We start from the raw sequence: 21,492 nt of genomic DNA, 5'->3' as shown, positions 1-21,492 counted from the left end.
CATTTATAGAAATGGTCTTTAATAAATGACCTCCAGGGTGTTATGAACCCTTTCTCTGTCAGTCCATCTGTATTTCTCTGTATATTTCTCAAATGCTCTGATGCTGTGTCTCCATGCTATTTCTTTACATTCCTTAGATTTACTACGCTGCATACCTTATCTGAAAAATAGGAAATGAAGGCATTTTTGCCAAAACTCACTCTTAATATACTCCAGTACTACTTGATCTGTGCACTTCTCAGGAAGTTATTACTTACTATTACTGCCTTTTGAAATATTAACCACTTTTTACAGTTCTTATCTTTGTAAGACACGTACACAGAATAAGCACAATAGACTCTTGCAGCCTGTTCATTTAAATCCCTGTAGGAAATATGCAAACTAGAGGGGGTTGAAAGACAAAACATACTAGGGTCTGTCATATAAATAACCATTTAGAAGAAAGTGGACCCTCTGTCAATCAGGTATGTCACAGGAGAGCCTATGTAGTCACATTTGCCTGACTCTCTCCTAATGTAGCAGAGTCTCTTAGAAAAAGCTTATTCTATGCCATGGTTACTGTGTTCTTAATTCTAGAGTCATATGTGCATAAATTTATTATAAATTATATAAATTTATAGCATAAATATGTTCATATGAAATATACTTACTATAATATATAAATGTATAGGAATATATATTATATATTAGTGTAAATATATAATTTACCATATACATAATATAATATGTTTAATTATAAATACTAATATATAAATCATGTGTATTGAATATATAAGTATTTCTAAGTATATTGTATGTTTTTATTACTCTGCAATGACAAGATAAGCCCAAGAGTGATGCCCTCCTTAAGAAGAGGATGTAAGATATTCCTGTATAACGTCTTCATCGCCGCCCTTGGCACCTTGCTTAAAACTTCTGGGCAGTGAAAATAGCTTTCTGGTAGTACCCTGTGAGTTGCTATTGTGGTTTCTACCTGTGTCACTGTTTGGGCACTTTGGCTCTCTGGTATTTGTGTACATTTTGGCTGGATAGCTCTCAGAAGTGGACTGGTAACATTGCAGAATTTCTTGGATTTTGATAACCTGCCCTTTCTTGGGTGGCCTAACCAGTTAAAATCCCTTAGTATACAAGTCCCTTTCACAAATTAATGTCACAGCAATAGTAGTCCATGAATGAACTAACTCTTCATTGCTTTGGTGTCTCTGTGTACCTGCCTGCATCTTTGATCACAGTAACAAATTTTCAGGCATAGCCAGGTACCAATTTCAGACTTTGTTATTGTGATATAGCAGTATTAGCAGGTGTGCCTCACTTGTTTCACTGAATTAGAGATTGCGGGCCATGTCTTTGGGAACCACATATTTAGGAACATCTGCCTAAACATATTTCATGTTTTTTCATTTTGTGTAGGTGATCATAGGACTTCATTGTCCTCCTCAGGCAAACAGGATAGTGGAATTTTCTTGTCTTATGCTGTTTGTTGAAATGGTGAAATAAATAAGTTAACACTTTTTATTAAATTACTCATAACTTTTTAAAGGTGGCATTTAATTGTTCGAGAAAAATATTTTAGGAGTAATATAAAATTAATTACTGTAAAATTCATAACTTACTCATAATAGATATTTAGACTATAACCTTCTTGGATTATGTGATAGAATATCTACCAAAAAGTAAACTTCAGCATGAAGTGCTTAGTTCAAATCCCAGTCCCCTCCACACACACACACACACACAAAAACCCCACTAAACTTCAAACTCAGCTACCATTTTTTTTAAAAATCTATGATCAAGATTATAAATAGGTGAGATGTGGTGAACATTTCAGTGAATTTTATTAAGTTCTTACCACTGAATGTTACAAGAATAGAAGAATATAAAATATATATATATAATAAAATAAAGAATATAAAGAAGTATAGAATGTTGCAAATATAGAAGAAAATCTGTAGAAAGAAAAATGCATTCATGAAATTTATTGAGCACCACAGCATGTAGTCTAATACAATTTTTAATCATAAAAGAGGAGAACAAAGACCCCTTTGGTTAAATTATTTGTACGCCACTCCAAACAAGTGGCTAATTAGTGGACACAGTTATTAATAATGACTGTGTCCTAGCTTTCATTCTCAATATTTACTCACATATTTTTAAAATGGTATTACTGAATTATTTTTAGCAGTGGTAATGGGTTTAGAAAAGCCATCCACAGTCTCACCTGTTTGTAATCTTGGGCACAGAATTTAAAAGAATGACAGTGTACTTTAAGATTTTCTTTATAACTGTGAATAGAGTTAAAGTAATAAATGCAGGTACACATCAAACTATGGCACTTTAAGCAACACTCTAATACAACAAAAATCATAGCATGTGCTTCAAATGAAAAGGAATATGCTTTCTGAGACTACAAATTATTATAAAGATTGCCTTTTGAGTAGACATAAAAGATATCTTTGTGCTTACATTTTATTTAAAATTTAGCTTAAACTAGGTATGGCGGCATATGTTTATAATCCCAGCCCTCAGAAGGCTGAGGCAGGGGAATGACTAATTTAGGCCCGCCTAGGCTATAGCTACAGGGAGTTCAAGGGCTACTTACAGAAACCCTCTTCAAAAGCAAAAATAAAACTAAAGAAAACAATCTTTACTTACTTAAGGGTGTTAAAGGAGAGAGAGTACTGCTAATTTGCAACACCAAACCTGCTGGCCAATATGGTTTATTCTTCTCTTAGGATATTCGGAAATGAATTTGCATTGTAGTTATGTTTGAGAAAATAGCTCAGCAATCTTAATAAATTTTGAATGAAATTAAGAAGTATATGGCTTGACTCACATTCACTAAAAAAAGAGACATAAGAAAACTGAAAGAAAATGAGAGAGGAAATCTATTTAATACAAGAACTGATATTATCTATTATGCCATGTGAGTAGCTTCAAATAATTTCAGAGCACATTAGTGTCTTTTTTTCAAAAAGTATATTCAGACCTTGAAGAGAAACTATAATACTGCATCTCATTTGTAGATTTCCTAATAATTCTGCTTCTCTCTAATGGCTTTGGCCTTGTTTTCTAGCTTTGACGGGCACTGTATTGTACTATATATAGTCTAAGTAGTATATACTGAAAAAAGAAACCCTTCATTGACATTGTACTGTTGTTAAAGAGATATTTAATTTCTCCTCACTTATATAAGCCACCAGATCAATCTCTCCACTGTAAGCTTTAAACACCCTTACAGCTATCCATCACGCTCATGGCATTTACAAAATTAAAGGTAATTAACGTCTCCTAGGAGAGAATGTACCATCTGAGCAGACGGAATGACAGGGGAGTAATCACTCACAAATGACCAGTGCAGGGATAGGGAAAAATAAAGAAGCTAAAGGGAATTATTTTAGATTAAAAAATACTTTTCATGGGAAATATTAAAAACTTATATGAGTAGAGAGATTAGTATAATTTTCTTTCATATTTCTACCATACTCTTCAACAATTTTTTTCTTTTATTTACCTTCTACTCTAATGAATTCTTTGAATGACAACTCAAGATAATATATTAATCTATAAGTATTATTATGTATTTCTATTAGCTAGAAAAGCAACCACCAATACCATTGTCATTTTTTTAAAATGCTAAGTGAAATTCTTTGGTGTTATCCACATACTTCATCAATTTTTATGTTTCTTATTTGTGTCATAATTTATTTTTGTTTTATTATTATTGGCAGTGGTGGTTTATTTGAATCAGGGCCCAAATATAGTCTGTATGTTGCAATTGGCATATATATTTTGATGACTATTTTAATCATCATCTTTTCTTTCTTTGTAATGCTCAAAATAAACCAGGTCATTTAAAGAAGTCCTCACTGCATGCATAAACAAACTCGTTTGGCTCTATATTTTATTTAAATTGCTAATTAGATATAGGGGATTATGAAATCAAGGTTTTGGGGGGGATTAAGGTAGAATTTGTCATGGGTGGGGTTTTTATATCAGTAAGCACATAATATCTCATTTTTCTCTTTAACTACAGTAGTACTCATTAATGATTATAAAATATGTGCTCAGATTTAAAAGTAGTTGATATGTTTTAGGTTTGCAATTTATTTTTCTTATTGATCCTCAAATTGTCCTATCATGTGCATATGAGAACCTGTCTATATTGGCTCTTAAGACCTTTGATCCCAGTATGCTCATCATTTTCTTTTGCTCTGGTTTGAAAAGATGTCCTTGACTCTTTTTCAGTAGATCTGAAGTCAAAGACTTTTCTTTTTAATGAGAAATGGTACTCAGAGACCATAGTATAGTCCATATACATGAGTGCTTGTTGCAAATACTTTATCTTGATAAACTATATTTTAAATGTATAAATATGTAGTAATTGTAACATTGTAATTATGACTCAGAAATAGGAAAATCAGTGGATAGATTTTAAAGGCCAAATTATTTACTAGCAAGAGAGGAAAAGGAGCCATGAATCTGTAATGCATCACTAAAATATGGGTCCCAAGGACCGGGCATGGTGGTCCAGGCCTGTAATCCCAGCTACTTGAAAGACAGAAATTGGGAAAATCTCAGTTCAAGGCCAGCCTGAGCAAAATGTTGGTGAAGCTAAGGTAGATAGTGCATTGCCTGTGTTAGCTGTGCAAGAGGTGTAGGTAAGATGATCGCAGTCCAAGGCTGACTCGGGGGCCCAGAAATGTATGTACATGTAAGTAAATGTAAAAGCGAGAAATAAAAGGAGAAAGAAAAAATAAAATACGTAGTTAACTTTAAAAGAATGAAAGCAGGAAAGGGCTTAGGCATGATTCAAGTAGTTAGAGTATCTGCCTAGCAAGCATGAGGCACTGAGTTCAAACTCAGTGCCACCAAAATGTGTGTGTGTGTGCATTTGTGTGTGTTTGTGCGTGTGTGTATATGTGTGTGTGTCTCAAAATATGTAAAGCAAAAATCAGCAGAAAGTCCAAGGAGAAATGACCTTCATATCATAGTGGGAGAGTCCAACATAACTTTCAGTAATTAGTGAGTCGAGGTGGGTGGGGGAAAGATGGAGGGAGTAGGGGGAGAAATGACCCAAGCAATGTAGGTACATATGAATAAATGAATAAAAAAAAAAACAACAAAGATAGAGCCAAAAATAAAGCGGTATTAAATATAAAAAAGTAATTAATGAGTAAAACATCAAAAAATTAGCGACAGTATAGAATAGGTGAACAATATGGTTGATAAGCTTAACATAGTTAAAATGTATAACATTCTACCCAAGAAGGGAATATTCTTTTCAAATACATTGGAATGTTCATAACAACTGACCATATATATAACTAGTCATTAGACTAGTTTCAGTGAATTTCAAATTATTGATCAGACCACTTTCTCTGATCATAATGATTTTTTAAAGAAATCCTTTAAACAAACAAACAAGCTCTGATCTGTTCCACAGCTTTCTGAAGAGCTGAAGTCAAGCGACTAGCAATATGAATTGTTAACTGTGTGGAGCACCTTGAACTCTTTAGTGCTGGCTGGAGTGAGGTGACACAGTGCCTTTGGAGAACTGCTAGACTTTTTGTAGGGAAGTTGAGCCTCGCACTGTACGGCTCCACTTCTGTGAGAGGAATGTTCATAGGAATAACCTAAAACTTAGAATATCTACAAGTAGCAGAATGAATGAATATATTTTATGAGGTTATATTAGAACAACACAATGAAAATAACTATACACACTTGGTTACAACAACACAGTGTTGAGTGAATGGAACTAGACATTTATGCAAAATCCAAAAAAGAGAGAACCACCCCTAGGGTTAAAAGTCAAGATAATGGTTACCTTTGGGGTGAATGGAAAGATAATTTGTAGGGGCTCAAGAATGGCTTACTGGGATTTATATTATTTCTTGAACTGTTGGCCATTTCATATGTGCTTTAACCTTGGAGTCACTCACTGAATGGTATACTTTAGGATTTCTTCTTCTCAGTATGTTTGTTATACTTCCAAATTAAAAATCTTAGAGTCTATCTAAATTAGAAATCTAGAAGCATACTTCTAAATTATTATGGGTTGAAGGTACATGAATGTGCTTTGCTGAAATTAAGTAAAGCTTTGAGAAACAGAACATGTCCATAGTCTCACAGTATCTCCCTTTTAGGTATTATTATACTCTAGTAGTTTTAACATGTCCACTAACTTTTTGATACTCCTTTCCTTTTCTTCAGTGATTACTTGCTGTTGGGAAGCTTAGAAAGGGAAAGGTTGTAAACTACAGAGAAGAAACCTGGCAAATCCCACTATAATCACAAATGATACAATGTGGGCAGCATGTGCTGTGGTATCATTTGATTAGAAGGACACAGCACTTCTGTAATATTCTTCCCCAATCTCAATCTAATTAACTTTTCACAGATATCCAGCATTGCTCTTCAAAAATGAGTAAGTCATTCATAAGTCACTGTTAGAGACTGGAGAGGCTAACAGGACTTGACAACTGAGTAAAACATGGTATCCTACACGGCTGAACCCTGCATTAAAAAAAGACAGTAGTGAAAAAGCTGGGGAAGGCCAAAAATGTCTGTAGCTGAGTTAATAGAGCTAGTGGTGTAGAGAGTTAGAGAAAAACTTAGAGCCTTGAATGCATATACTAAAAAACAAGAAAGTCTTAAAATTAAATAACCAATACATTTGATATACGTACAACAGAATAAATCCAAAGAGCGTAAAAGGAAATAATGTAAAGTCTAAAATTATCAGCAAAAAGAATAATAAAATTGACAGATGTCTGTCAGGTTGACTTAAAAGTGAGAAAAAGACCTTCCCCCCCCCCAAAAAAAAGTAAAATGGATGAAGTGAGACTAACCTATAGATGCTTAAGAGAATATTATGTGGCAATTTATAGAGTTAGGTTTGAATTTGAGATAAAATGAAAAAAGGTCCAAATATCATTGACCAAAAATAACTCAAGATGAAGAAAAAACTGAATGGCCCAATTGAAATTCCAGAGAAACCATCAGGATTAATCTAGCATAACTTTGACACACATTCTGACAAGATTATATGAGAAAAACCATACAAGAAGCCAGCCATAAAAGCATAGATGCAAAAACTCTAAACAAGATATTGTAAACTAAATGCAGTGACATTTAAAAATAACATATTATGACTTAAGTTGATATACTGGGAATGTACAGCTTAGGATTCGAAAATTATTTAAAATGCTAACAGTAAAGGGAAATAATCATTCCAATAGATACAAAGAAAACACTTCAGTGAATTCAACTTCTGTTCATGTTTGTAAAATAATGAATCCAAGTCAGAACAAGTGGTATGGAAGAGGGCTTTGGGAATGAGGAGGAGACCTGGTCACAGTTTTGAATAAGGTCTTCAAAGTAAGTATCATTATGCAGGTGACATTGCACAAAGGCTAAACAGAGGTGGGGAAGAGTCAATGTTAGGTTCCTGATGTGGGAGAAGGTAAGGGGTCATAAGCGGATAATGTGAAGTCAAATGTCCCAACAGTCTAGGGATCCAGAAGGCGAGCAATAAGAGAGGAAGGGAGAGAAGTGATCTGGGTGAGGGAATGAAGACAGTGTGCAGGCCTTGCAAACCCTGAAAAGACCATAGATGGCGATCTGAGCTAGGAGCCCTTTTACCAAGTTTTATCATTTGTATTTACTTTTTTGCTAGTTTAGTTGATAGTTAATGATACTGTGATTTTCAGTTTTCTCTTTGAAGGTTATTTATTACAATGTTCTACCTTTTTTAAATTTCCGTTTGTCAGTTTATTTTTTAATTTAACAGTTTTATTGTGAAATAATTCATATACATTTCATCCATTCTAAAGGTGCTGTTTAATGGTATTTAGTGTATTCCTAGATACTCATCACCACAATCTAATTTTAGAATATTTTTTCTTCTTGAAGAAAATCCTGTATCCATTAAGCAGTTATTCCTCATTCCCACCACCTCTCTTCTTCACTCCTGTAAGCCCCCAAGCAACCACTGTTTTATTTTCTGTCTCTCTCGATTTGCCTTTCCTGGATATTTCATGTAAACGGTACTGTATGTGGTCTTTTGTGGCTGTTAGCACAGTGCTTCCAAGGTTCAACCATGTTGTAGCCTGTATCAGAGCATCAGTCATTTTTAGTGTTGAGTAATATTCCACTGTGCAAATATGCTGCAGTGTCCTTTTATCAGTAGGTGGCTATTTTTATTGCTAAGAGAAATGCTGCTATGAAATACATGTACATGTGTTTACCGAGATGCGTTTTCATTTTTCTGGGTGTTTTCCCAGGAGTAGAATTACTGACTTATGTGATAACTTTCTGGTTTATTCTATGTACTTGTAGAGATCTAACATTGCTCTTCCATATTATTCCCTGTTATTATTTAATCTTGGGACAATAAACTTCACAGCTTTTTCATATAATTTTTCTCATTGGCTTTTGTGTCATTTTTTTGTTTAAAAATTTTTTAAAGTATTTTATTCATCTACTTAGTTCTGATGAAAATCTATTTATTAGCCATTGTAAATGTTTCTAGCAGCATCTGAGATTCTATTTTCCTTTCTTTTCTTCAGATAACCTTTAGAATATTGTATTCTTAATCTCTTGGCCATCTGGAGTTGATTTTTCACTGTCTTTATAGGCGGCTTCATAGATGAGGCAGAATGATGTGGTAGTCAAGAGAAAGTACCAGAAGGAGCAAGCTGACAGTTGCCCTTTATGGGCTTGTGGAAGTTGTTCCCCACAAGACAATGGAGAGCGTGGTGAAAGGGAAGATAGTCATTAGGAAAATGCCATTTTGCTCATTATAGCTTTAATATTGCAAGGGTCACCTGAAGGGCAAACTTAAGAAACCTGTCTGTCTTGTGATCCTTCTCAGGTCCATAGGTTTTGAAATTTACTTTTCTTCATTGTCATCATTTTCTTTTGAAATAAAACTTACTGCACTGTGATTGTAGGAAGCAGTAAGAAGCTCTGTGATTTCCAGTCGTACTTATTCACATTTAATCACAGCATTTTCCTAGTTTTCAGAAATAACTGAAATCAATTTAAAATGTCAGTTGCTTTAGTGTAGTCAGTGTAGAAAGCAGGAACTGTGCAAAAGTCTTGGGCCTTTGCCTCCAATTTAGTACTGTGGGTTGTGAGATTTGATTCCATAGAAACAGATCTATAAAATTAGATGTTGACTACAGCTGCAGAAAGCTCAGTACATCAAAGACAAGGCTCTAGGGCTTCTAGGGCTGTTCACGTCTTCAGTTATGGGGGACACAGAAATAATGAAGCTGCTAAGGTAGAATAAAGGGTCACAGGTTTTATTTAGGACATTTTGCTACAATTCTAGTTTGCTTTTCACATTATACAATTTTCATGCCATTAATAATAACATTCTCCTGGATTCTAGGCTGTTCTCTTGCTCGGTAGCAGTGTAACCTTCAGCGGGCTACCACTTTTTTCTCTTTAGGTTCCAGATTCCTCACCTGTAAAATAACAATTAAAATTGTCTGATAGTGTGTAATCGTGAGGATTGAAGATAGGTATCCTTATTTAGAACAATGCCTGTAATATATAAGAGCTACTCATGAATTTTAGTTCCCGTTATTGCTTCCTAGTGGAGTCTACATTGTGCTAGGTGTACATCAGCATTAGCTTAGTTCTGTAGCTATGATCTAAGAACATTTGTTTTTAAAGTAGGTGTCCTATACTTGAGAGTGGGTTTGAGAATAGAAAAGTCAAAACAGTGATCCTCTGATAGCTAGTAATGTCACGTGGTTCCAGAGGAGAAGGTTGTTGAACTGCTCTTTTAAGACCATGCTCTTGAGACAAAAAACAATTAGGAATAATGTCTAGTTGGAAATAATATCTGTTTTTGTCAGTATAATGGGGGTGGATTGATTTTTTTTTTTTTTTTTTTGTAATTTACAAAAATAAAATGCAGCATTGATATTTGGAGGTTAAGAATCTTTCAGGTAATCACTAAGAAGACTCCCCAAAACAAAAATAGTAGCTTACAGCTAACTTAGGTAAACTAAGGAATGTGAAACACAGTGTAGGTTAGGTTTCTAAGTCATTGTCACCAAGTATACAGTAAAATCCTATATACCTAAACTGATGAGAGTTAAATTTGACAAAAGTTAATTTTAAATTTTTTTAATTTCAATTTTGTATTATGGTAAGAATTCCCAATATGAGATCTGCCTTCCTAACAGATTTTAAGTGTACAATACAGTATTGTTAACTATAGGTACAGTGATACGCATTGCATCTCTAGAACCTATTCATCTTGCATAATTGAAACTTTATTATCCATTGAATTCAATTCCACATTCCCCTGACCCCCAGACCCTGGCAAACACCCTTCTGTTGTCTACTTCTGTGAATTTGACTAGCTTAGGTCCTTCATTTAAGTAGGATTATGCAGTATTTGTCCTTCTGTGACTGGCTTATTTTATTTAATATGATATCTTTAAGGCTCATCCATGTTGTCAAATATTGCAGAATTACATTTTTTAAAAGGCTGAATATTTCATTGTGGTTATATACCACATTTCTTTATTCAGCTGTAGATAGATATTTAGGTTTATTTTCACATCTTAGCTATTGTAGATCATGCTGGTACTAGTACATATAGAATGAGTTGTTGAATACTGATGGCTCTTTTGACATAATAATCTAATGTTGTAACTGAAATGTCTTTGTGATATACTATGAGTGAGCTCATTGCTCTTCATCAGTATTACAGTACCTCCAGAATCCAGCTCAGATATCTCCTCCTTGAGGTCAGCCTTCATTCCTAAGCTATAAGATGTCATTTTATTCCTCACAGTGCTTAGGTTCTCTCTTGACTTTTTTCTCATCTATTCATGGGGCTATCTTTTTCTCCTACTTCTCTTTTCACTACTTCAGTTTATTTTGTCTCTTCTTCTAATAGATTTCTGAATAATGAAGGTATTTGAGATTTATTTCTGAACTCTTCTTTCAATGCACACATTCTCTCAGTGATCTCATTTGTCTTACTGCTTCGAAAATATCGTCTCTATGTCATGGAGTCTCAGTTTTTTATCTCTGGGCCAGACACTGCTTCTGAACGTCAAGTCTGCATATTCCACTTGCTGTTGAGGTCTCCCCAGATTTGGTCCCACTTTCTGAGAAAGCTCCTCATACACCCAGCTACTGACCCAGACTCCTGAGTGGTATTTGACATCTCTTCTCCTTCACCCACCACGTGAAGTCTGTCATTAAGTCTTGTCCATTTCCGCCTCCTCTGAGTTCTGTTCTCTATAGCACTTGCCCACTAGCCAACCCACAGTTCAGGCAGCAGGGCTCTCTTTGGCCCCACTAGTTTAGTCACCAGTGTCATTCCAGTGATCATTTAAAATCATAATGCAGATCCTGCTTTAAAGTTCCTCCTTGATTCTCACTGTTCTTAAGATAAGATTCAGAAATCTTCAAAATGGCTTCTTTTGTAATCTATCTCATGCCACCCCTCCCCTTGGTAAACCTGCAACAGTTGCAGTCCTTAAATTTCAGAGATTTGCTGAGTCCTCTCTTTCTTCTGGATTTTTGCACATGCTGTACCCTTTGAGGATCCCTTTCTTTCCAAGTGATGTATGTCCACTAACCTTCCCTTTCAACTTAAGCATCATTTCTTAGACAGGCTCTATCCAGTCCTTAGATGAAGTCAGGTACCAACCTCTTGTGCATCCAAACATGTTTTGAACTTTTCCTTCATAGTATCTGTGGTAATTGGTAAGATTTATTTCACTGGGTGATTATTTGCTCAAAATCTGGCTCTTCCATGGTTCTATTAGACCCCTGTGGGCAGGGATCATGTCTATTCCGTTCACACTTTGGGATCTGGACCTGACACAAAGTGCAGTGTCAATATGTATTTGAGGAACAAGTACAATAAATAGAAAATGAAAAATCAAAAGCATACTAAAATACCGTAAAACAAAATTTGTTTACAAGTCACAGGTATGACTGGGGTGTGGCTCAAGCAGTGATGCGCTTGTCTAGCAAGTGACAAGGAAGGCATCAACCATTGGAGGCTTGGGGCAGAATCACAAGCAGAGGGGACAGTAGGAGCAGAAGCTGAGACAGGTGTTAGCTGGGCATGTGAAAATTTGAGAGGTGCCAGTGGTCCTGGAGCACAGTGACTAAAGGGAAAGTTGAAACTTTTAACAGAGATCCCATGGCATGACATTCTGACTCTCCTTATTGGCTGTTGGCCACAAAATAAAGACCATGATGATATCCAGCTTGTTAGAATGTCACTAAATAAGATAACGACAGTAATCGCAGTAATCACATACATCACATTAACAGACCCTCCAAAGAATTTATGCAAAGGGCAAATTGGTAAAGTGAATGTTATTTAAAATATTGGCTTTGTGTGTTTAATAGTTTACATTTATTATCTTAATATAGTGCACTATATTGCTAATTATTTATAAGCATTAATATTTACACTGATTTCTCACAAAAGGTTAAAAAGCTGAAGAGAGAACTCTCACAGATGAAGCAAGAATTGCTCTATAAAGAACAAGGCTTTGAAACATTGCAACAGTGAGTATAAAAAAATACTGAAATTGACTTTATGGTAATTCAAAGCTGTCTAACTAATACAAAGAAAAGAGAAGGACTGATTAAACAAGATATTTCTCAAAGAAACATAAAGTAAAAAGCTCAAAGCTTTATACCAAAAACACAGAAAAGCAATCAACTAAAAACAAAAAAAACTTGGGAAAAATCTATGCACTTTGAAAAAGTCTGAAGTTTTTATTAATCATTGGAGATAGAAAAAAACCTAAGTAAAAACTTCACTTTGTCTCCTAGACCCCTGCCAACCTCCTCTGAGACTGTGGTTATAGGTTGAGCCCAGGAAGCATCTCCTCATGTTCTGTCCTCGGAGACTATGCCAGGTGTACTGACCTTCACCCCCACTGAGCCTGCAGCTGCCCTACTCCCTCCTGGTGGCATCTGTCTCCTTCTCTGTTGGTCCTAAAGATGACATCAAGTTCAGCCTGACTGTTCTCAAGGGAGTAGAAGCAAGTTAGAGCTCTGCACAGGAGCTTGTGCTCATTTCCCTCATTCCTTCTGCCTTTCTGTTTCAATTCTGAAGTCTGAGAGGCCACTGGGATAGCTTTAGACTGGGCCAGGTTAAAGGAAAATGTAATTGAGAAAGGGTAATAGGTTCTGGAGCCCCTTCCCTGTTCCCAGCCTGTGGAAGTCCCTGTTTTCTTCACCAAATGAGCCCTGCTCTAGCCAAACTGTGACAGGCATTCCTGACTTCCTGTCTCCCACAATCTTAGCTGAGAGGTCTCTCAGAGAAAGGAAGAAGCCTGTGGTTTTCATAACTACATGACCACCACAGAGATGATCAAAGATGTTATCCCCTAAAGACATCCAGCTGCTTTTATGCACAGCGTAGGGCTAGGAGCCACCAGTTGTGGTGCAGTATTTCTTGTGACAGCCCTGGTTGGTGTCATGATCAAGCAGGTTTCAGCTTCTTCCTGACATCGCCTCAGGAACACTAGGCTGCTCTCAGGAGCTGCCTCTGGAAAGCACCCAGCTGTGTTCCTTCTGCCTGTGAAATCTTATTCTGCTTTCTGCTCTTAGGAAACTTGGGTCAATCCAAGGCAGCAAGACATTTCTCTATTAAAGATCGTGTGTGTCACTGCCCACACACACCCTGATTGTTCTGTGCGTGTGAATGGCGGCTTGTATTTTGGAATGCCTACTCAATACTCTTGCCCAGCAGTGAGGCACATGACTATAGTTTGAGAGGTTTGCTTTTATGACCTAGTCTTCTTTTTGCCTACTTGCCTATATAACCAGGGTGCTGGTATCCTTTCAGATGCTTCCATCCTAGTGTTTCTCAAACCTGACTATTAGAAATATCTGAGGAGCTCTTAAGAAATACCTGTTTCCGGTCTCCATACCAGGCATATTTTATGGGATCCCACGTGGGTCTCAAGTATAGCTGTGTTCTGCAGCTGTGGCTCCAGAGCTCCCGTATAGATCTCTAGACCTAGAATGACCTAAATGTGTTATTTAGTAATTGTATATCAACAGAAATCAGGGCTTCCTGGTTGGGTTAAGGAGAGAAAACAAACTTTTAAGAGTACTACAAAATTTTATCTATATGTTAAACATTTTTTAAGGCACATGGAATTATAACTTAAGTCACCACCAGGATTAAAGGTTAGCCAAACTTGCTGTTTTTGTTATATTGATGTGACAATGCTGTATTGTTTCAGAGCAGTTTGCTTGTAAGCAATTTTTATAGCAATCTAAGGCATGCTTAAGAATCTGTCAATAACATTCCACAAGAAAACAATAGCCATTTGTTGCAGAAATTCAGGCATTCCCTTGTAATGATTCTAATCCCTTGAACCATGAGCAGAAAGATAGGATATCTAACAGCAGAGGCCTGCCCTGTTGGTCTTAACTACACACAGAATAACACTGTTCTCATTTAGCTGTTAACCACTATACTACTGAAATACTGAATGATAATTGATTGAATCCAGAAACCACATTCCTGATACTACAAGGGGACTTTTATTTGTGACTGTGACAGAAAATACATTTTAGAAAGAGATTTAAATAGAATATCATTGTAGGATTTTTTTCACTTACTCACAATACAATGGAATATTTTTTGTTGAATTTGGAATTATGTAATTTAACCTTGAGCTTTCATTTTACGTGGTACAGTAGTCTTATGCTGGGTGAACAAATACCATTTTATATTCTGCATTTGTGGCCTTAAATTTTACTTTGGCCTAAACAGTAATGTAGCTTATGTGTAGATGAGTACACCAAGAAGATGCATATTTCCATCTCTGCCTCCAGTGAGCACTCAAAATTGGAAAATGGAAAGTGATGAAAAAGTCAGCAAGCTGAAAGTATGGACAGTCTATGAAAATTTGGCTCTGGGAGTCGTTGCTTTCCAGAGAAGGCATGCAAATGCAAAATCTCTTCTCTTTCAGAAGAGGCTCAGTGAAAATTAGTTTTAGAGTACACACATGCCAAAAAATTTTTTTTAAATTTTAAGAAGATAAAAGTACTCAAATAAAGAATAAAAAAAGTACAATTCTTCATTTTAAAAGCCAGCAAAGCGTGGCTGAGGGTATAACTCAGTGGCAGAGCACTTGCCTAGCATATAGGTTCGTTCTGTCTCCATTCACACACACACACACACACACACACACATTAAAAAAAAAAAAGCCAGCAAGAAATGCCTGTATGTTCTTTTACTTTAGAGTCACCTAGGTCAAAACAGAGGGGAAAGATGGGAAAGGAAAAATGGGGGAGAAAAAGGAGAAGTCTAGAAATAGACGGGAATAGCAACATTTGAAAGAAGACAAAAGGACTTCAGGAGAACTGCTAAGGGCAGTAACTTGTTCTTCACATCTACCAGTCTGTGGAGCATCAGATAACCAAGAAACTATCATATAGCTTTAAAGCTCTGAAATTTAAATTAGCAGTCTGAACTAGTTCTGCTTTTGTTTTTAAATGGTAAAGTTTATTTCTAAAAACATTTTACCTGCTTTTATTTTCAGATAATAACTTTATTTCTGAATTGCATTGTGAGGATTTTATACAAGTAGTAAGAAATTACTTGGGCTTTGGAAATTTACTTTGACAGTTTTCAAACCTTTGTTACTAGCTTTTTCATGAAATCTCACAGGTTGTTTCTGGTTTTTTGTTTGTTTTAGTTTTAAAAGCACTATATTTGAAAATGCCAAAACACAGTATTTGTAAGCAGCATTTATTTTACTTACTAAGCCTTTGTCTGTACTAAGTAGGTGAATATAATACCTAGAAGAGCCAAGCATTTCATTGATAAATCCCTCCCCTAGAAAATGGAATTCTCCAGTACTCAAAGTTCTTTACATCAGATATTCTAGATATAGTAGTCCCAAGCCAGAGCCTGTCTTTTTAGGATAGTGGTGCTACTTGCTATGTGTTTATGTAGTTTAAGGAAGGGCTAAATTTGCATTAACTGTTTGGCCCCCATTTCTTCATTTGGAAATGTGACGAGAGGATCTCTAGGGTCACTTTTCACCCTAAACACTGTGTGTGTGTGTGTGTGTGTGTGTGTGTGTGTGTGTGTGTTTAAGTCTGTGACTTCATTGGTTGTTTTCATTATCAAATGACCTTATGATCAAGTTTGTATTGTTTTATTAGGTTTTTAAAGATAATTGCTAGGAGCATAAAATACTTAATAAAACAGAACTTGGCGAAATGTATTATTTATAAACTGTACTTATTTGAATTAATTTATTTGACAAATTGCTTAAGATGGCATTGTTCTTTTTTTCAGATTACACCTTTCATATTGAAAAAATACATATTATTGAATGGTTTAAAGCAAATGAGCTCAAAGTACATTTTCTCAGATTTAATAGGTGCCACTTCTCTAAAGGGTCTATAGATAAGACCAAGAGCATGTCTGAGAGTGTGTATGAAGCTGATGACTGGTGGGGCAGAGGCATAGTCCCACAAGTAAAATCCAAGTTGTATCCATCACATTTATGGACAACATTGTGGCCAGGGAGAACCAGGAGGGTGATCAGGAAGAAAATGTTCATTTGGTTGAACTGGATCATTTGGTTGAACACTTCATACAGAAAGAATTAGGTTACAGGAAATCCTCTAGCCCAGGGTAATGATACATACCGTAAGGACATTTGATAAGCAATCTGCAGGGATAATAAATAAATTAGCTCACTGAAGAACTATTATTCAGTTTGAGTTGACAGATGAATACATCTACCCTTCTGTCTTATTTCTAAATTTGAACTCATTCAGCAAGGCAATTTTTATCTCAGTTCATAACTTTAATAAAAATAGGATGAAATTTTAAATTATTTATTCTCAAGTAAGTAAAGTTTGTCTCACTTTAAATATATATTTAAAAAGAAATAAAAAACTATATAATCCAAATTGTAAAGCACTCACTAGTATAAACTATAACCATTTATTAAAGGTCTGTCAAGCTGCCAGCACTGAGATGGGTTTGTACATTGTTATGGTGTGTAAAATTAGGCTGCTGCTTGTTGACATTTCTGTTCTGCTATAGTACTTGTTCCTGTCCCTCACCTTTCTCAGGGTGGAGATCAGGATCAGCATGCGATGAAGGTGGACCTCAGCCCACAGTAGGATCATCCTCCCAAAGACAAAAAGACAAGTATTTGTTTGAGTCTGAAAGAGATTGGAAAGGGATGAGATAGGAAGTAGGGTGTGGGAGAAATCCTAACTGGACATAAAAGAGAAAGGAGGAGAAACAGCCTGAAAAGAAGGCACTGTTGTGTAAGAGCCATGGTATAAGATATCAGCTGACAAAGACAGTCCAAAACTGATTCCTATTGTTCATTTAGCTTATACTCTATCACTCTTTGATATTTTTTCTTTTTCTTTTAACAGAATTGATAAGAAAATGTCTGGAGGCCAGAGTGGGTATGAACTTAGTGAAGCAAAAGCCATTCTAACTGAACTGAAATCTATCAGAAAGGCAATTAGCTCAGGAGAAAAAGAAAAACAAGATCTCATGCAGGTATGTTATGGAACATCTTAAGCCAACCTGCTACCTTCTGAGGCCCCAGAAACTCTGTGAGGTGGAAGTCTTCATCAGATCTAGATAACCCTTCATCACAGCTGCTCCATTCATGACTGGGCCCTGTAGGAGACTATTGCAGGCTCTGAATAGGTTGGTTCCCAACTTCTGATATGCTTAATGAAGGAAGGCCTGGGACTGGCAGAGTGGCTCGTGTGGTAGAGCACCTGCCTAGCAAGTGTGAGGACCTGAGTTCAAACCCCAGTGCTACCAAAAAATAAAAAAATAGGAAGGCCTTGGATGTCCTTTGAAACAGTGGGTGGTGGAACCTAGAGTTCATATGAGGAGACTGGAAACTTCATGTGGAACCCAGACATGCTGGGTTCTCTAACCTGTGATCCTTAGCCCAGGATACATGAAGGGTATGTCATCCCCCATCAGTAGGTAGAGGACATGCCTTTTGGGATGGGGCTATATTAGAATCTTCTTTCCAACTTGGGATTCTGAGGTGCCAGCTAAGGCTGGAATGGGAAATGCTGACCCAGGTAGGGTTACTCATGTACTTACCCATATAGTAGAAAGCTGCTACTGGCAGTAGGTCCCATTGTCATTGTTGTATGATTCTCAACCTGTGGGTCTCAGCTCTCGATGATCCAAGCCTCATGTAGGGAAAACAAAACAAAAAATCCAGCTATTCAGTGAACAGTATTCTGTATATCTGTGCTTGTTAAGTTTTTATTTTAAGGATGTCTCTCTTTCTCCTTTTCCCTTCCCTCCATCCCATAATAATCACAAAATTAAGAATTCCGGAGTTCTTCACCTAGCTGAGTGAGAATTTAGGCTGTGTCTGGGAAAATGTTACAGGCAACAGTGATACTTCCATTCTTAATAGAATCTCTGTATTTAAATGTTATATTCAGGATGACTGATGTGTACCACCACACCTAGTTGAGATGTAGTCTCATGAACTCTTTGCCTAGGCTGGCCTCAAACCATGATGCTCCCTATCTCTGTCTTCTGAGTAGCTAGGATTACAGGAATGAGCCACCATGCCTGGCCTCTTAAAGATACTATTTTCCTCAGTTTACAGACAATGACATTATAGCACAGAAAAATTAAGTTACTTAAAGTCATATTGCTGGTAAGTAGCAGAACTGGGGTTCAAACCCATGTACTCTTGCTCCAGAACATGTGGTTTTAACACATATATAACACATACAAGACTTGTCTTAGACATATTTTGGTTTTGTTCCACAATTATCCTACTAATTAGATTAGTAATTCCTGAAATGCACACAATAGTTCCATTTAAAAAGAAATTAGTAGAACTTGAACAAATTTACATTGGAACTTTATAATTCAACAATTTTAGGTCATTTTTGATTCTTCCTATAAACTTTGGTCTCATACACAGGCCAGATTAAATTAAATTCCTTTTAAAGAAATTCCTTTCACTGTGGCTCACGCCTGTCATCCTGGTACTCAGGAGGCAGAGATCAGGAGGATTGCAGTTCAAAGCCAGCCCTGGCGAATAGCGCTGGCGGAGTGGCTCAAGGTGAAGGCCCTGAGTTCAAGCCCCAGCACCGCAAAATAAATTAATTAATAAATTAATTAAACTTTAAAAAATAAAAATAAAACAATTCCTTTCAATTACTGAAGTACATAAAATAATTATTAGATACTGAGATTGACAGTAGAGCTGGAAGGGACATTAGATATCTTCTGACTTTCAAATGTCTTTGATCACAGTAAGAAATATATTTTACATCAAAACCCAGTAACACAGTTGTATACACACTCACTCAAAACAAATTTCATAGAAAAATGTTTGTTCTTGATACTGGTAATGTATTCTGACTTTACTTTCTAGTATCTTCCATTGCATTAGAAACATATGAGTCACAACATACTAAATTGATTGAATGATAACAGATAAGATTGAAAAACACTGATCTTTTCACTTTACAGATGCAAAAATAGAAAAGATTTGCCCACGATCACTGAAAGGTTTCTTTGTTCTTTTCTATATTATTTGATATGTCCATGTAAGTTTTATCCCTCTTACATAAACATTTTGTACAAATATCCCTTTGAAAGAAAATAGAGAAAGTTAGGAGAAAACTAAATACTGGATCTCTGATACTTCTATTCCATTATGAAAATTGAAATATCATGATTAAATACTGGCTCTTGAGGTTGGTAATAATGGTTTCTTAACATTATTATTAGTGTTACTTAGGGCTTGCTTTTTGATTTTCCATTTTAATACTTTTACTTGTGCATATCCTCCCTCTAACATAAACCTAATATAATAGACCTGGGTACCAATAGCAGGCACATTCACTTCTGATTGTTCACTTTAGCAAATCAGCCATTACTACAATAGAGAGTACCATACAGAGAGTACATAGCTGGGCTCAACTAGTCTATTCCTTAACAACTTCTGGGCTTCAGTTTCCTAATCTCTAACGTTAATATAATCTGAGTAATCTCATAGGTTTTGTCCAGCTGTAAAATGGAATAATCCTAAAAATCTTCTAAGTAGAAAATTGTCTTACTATACCTAGAATGATAGGATACATTATAAATATTCCGTGTTTACATAATTTCTATTACATAAAGTAATTAGCCTGATTTCTGGCTATAACAAAATACGTGAAGGCTGGGTACTGATAAGAGGCTTATTTTAGTTCACGGTTTTGGAAGCTAAATGTCCATGATTGTACGACTCCACGGTTTGGCTTCAGATAAAGTCTTCTTTGTAGACAATGTCATCATAATGCAGGATTGCTTAGAAAATGTTACATGGCAAGACAGGAAGCAAGAAAGATTCAGGGACCAATCTTGTATTTTTTTATACAATCCCTCTCTCAGAAACTAACCAGGGCCCTTGAGAACTACTTTAATCTCTTCCAAGGGTGAGACCTCCAATGACCTAAAAACCTTGCACTGGCCCTTCCTCTTAAAGCTTCCACTACCTCTGAACATTGTCAGGCTGAGGACCAGTATTCCAGAAGTACCTGAACTTTTTGGGAATACAAGCAAGCCACATTGAAAAACCATAACAGGTTTCTATTGAATGAAATAGAGACTTCTTCTTAATAATGTTTTAAAAATAAGAAATGCATGTATTAGATATAAACATACTGTTATTCACAGGAAAATGCTATCTTGGGAAAGGTAGCCTTCCAAAGACACGTATGTATGAGAAAAATTACATTCTGCCCTTATTTTTAACTAATATAAAGTGGAAAAATACCTAAAATAAGTAAATTTTTTTTCCCATTAAGATGAACATTTTCCATTTAATTTTACCTGGTGGGGAAGGGTTGCCCTCTTACATGACAAGCTTTATGAAATACTTTGTGTTTCCTGGACAGAGTCTTGCTAAGCTTCAGGAACGGTTTCATTTGGACCAGAACATTGGCAGATCTGAGCCCGATTTGAGATCCAGTCCTGTGCATTCTCATTTATCTCTCTCCAGACAGACCCTTGATGCTGGGTCCCAAACAAGCATTTCTGGAGATGTAAGTTACCTGTGTGGTTGGTTAGCCCACTGTTGCCCTTGGTGGGACTTCATAACAATATGTATGGTGAACTGGAGTAGGAGCTAGACTGTGTGCATTCAGAATTTCATTCTTTAAGATTGGTTTTAAAAATCATAGCCTTATCTTTCCTGTTAAGGTGCCAAGCATGTCAGAATTTGTCCACATGACTGACTTTGCTCAATCTTTCTCAGAGTGCATTTCTTTAGAGACACTTTTGAAATACATGAAATTTTAACTTTTTCCATTAAGTTTAGAGCCTTGGCAATTTAGGTCATTTTGAATGAACATTAAAGCTAGTGAGAAACAGAAATATATGACTTTCGAAACTAACAAGAAGACTTGTTTTTGTAAATTTGAAGTTGATTATATTAAAGTGTTTGTGAT

At 36.0% G+C, this 21,492-nt stretch overlaps 1 protein-coding gene across 6 annotated transcripts in view; it reads left to right on the top strand.

Moving 5' to 3' along the window:
• The window catches only part of Wwc2 (WW and C2 domain containing 2), a 192,969-nt gene that overhangs the window by 104,148 nt on the left and 67,329 nt on the right, over window positions 1-21,492 (top strand). For all 6 annotated transcript variants that reach the window (XM_074054897.1, XM_074054894.1, XM_074054892.1 and 3 more), the window contains 3 exons: window positions 12,482-12,561; window positions 17,431-17,560; window positions 20,941-21,087. In XM_074054897.1, coding sequence (XP_073910998.1) covers window positions 12,482-12,561; window positions 17,431-17,560; window positions 20,941-21,087 — 357 coding nt within the window. The remainder of the gene's footprint in view (window positions 1-12,481; window positions 12,562-17,430; window positions 17,561-20,940; window positions 21,088-21,492) is intronic.

The sequence above is a fragment of the Castor canadensis genome, chromosome 14 (genome assembly GCF_047511655.1).
Source record: "Castor canadensis chromosome 14, mCasCan1.hap1v2, whole genome shotgun sequence".
Classification (NCBI taxonomy): domain Eukaryota; kingdom Metazoa; phylum Chordata; class Mammalia; order Rodentia; family Castoridae; genus Castor; species Castor canadensis.
This window is presented reverse-complemented; position numbering and strand designations above follow the sequence as displayed.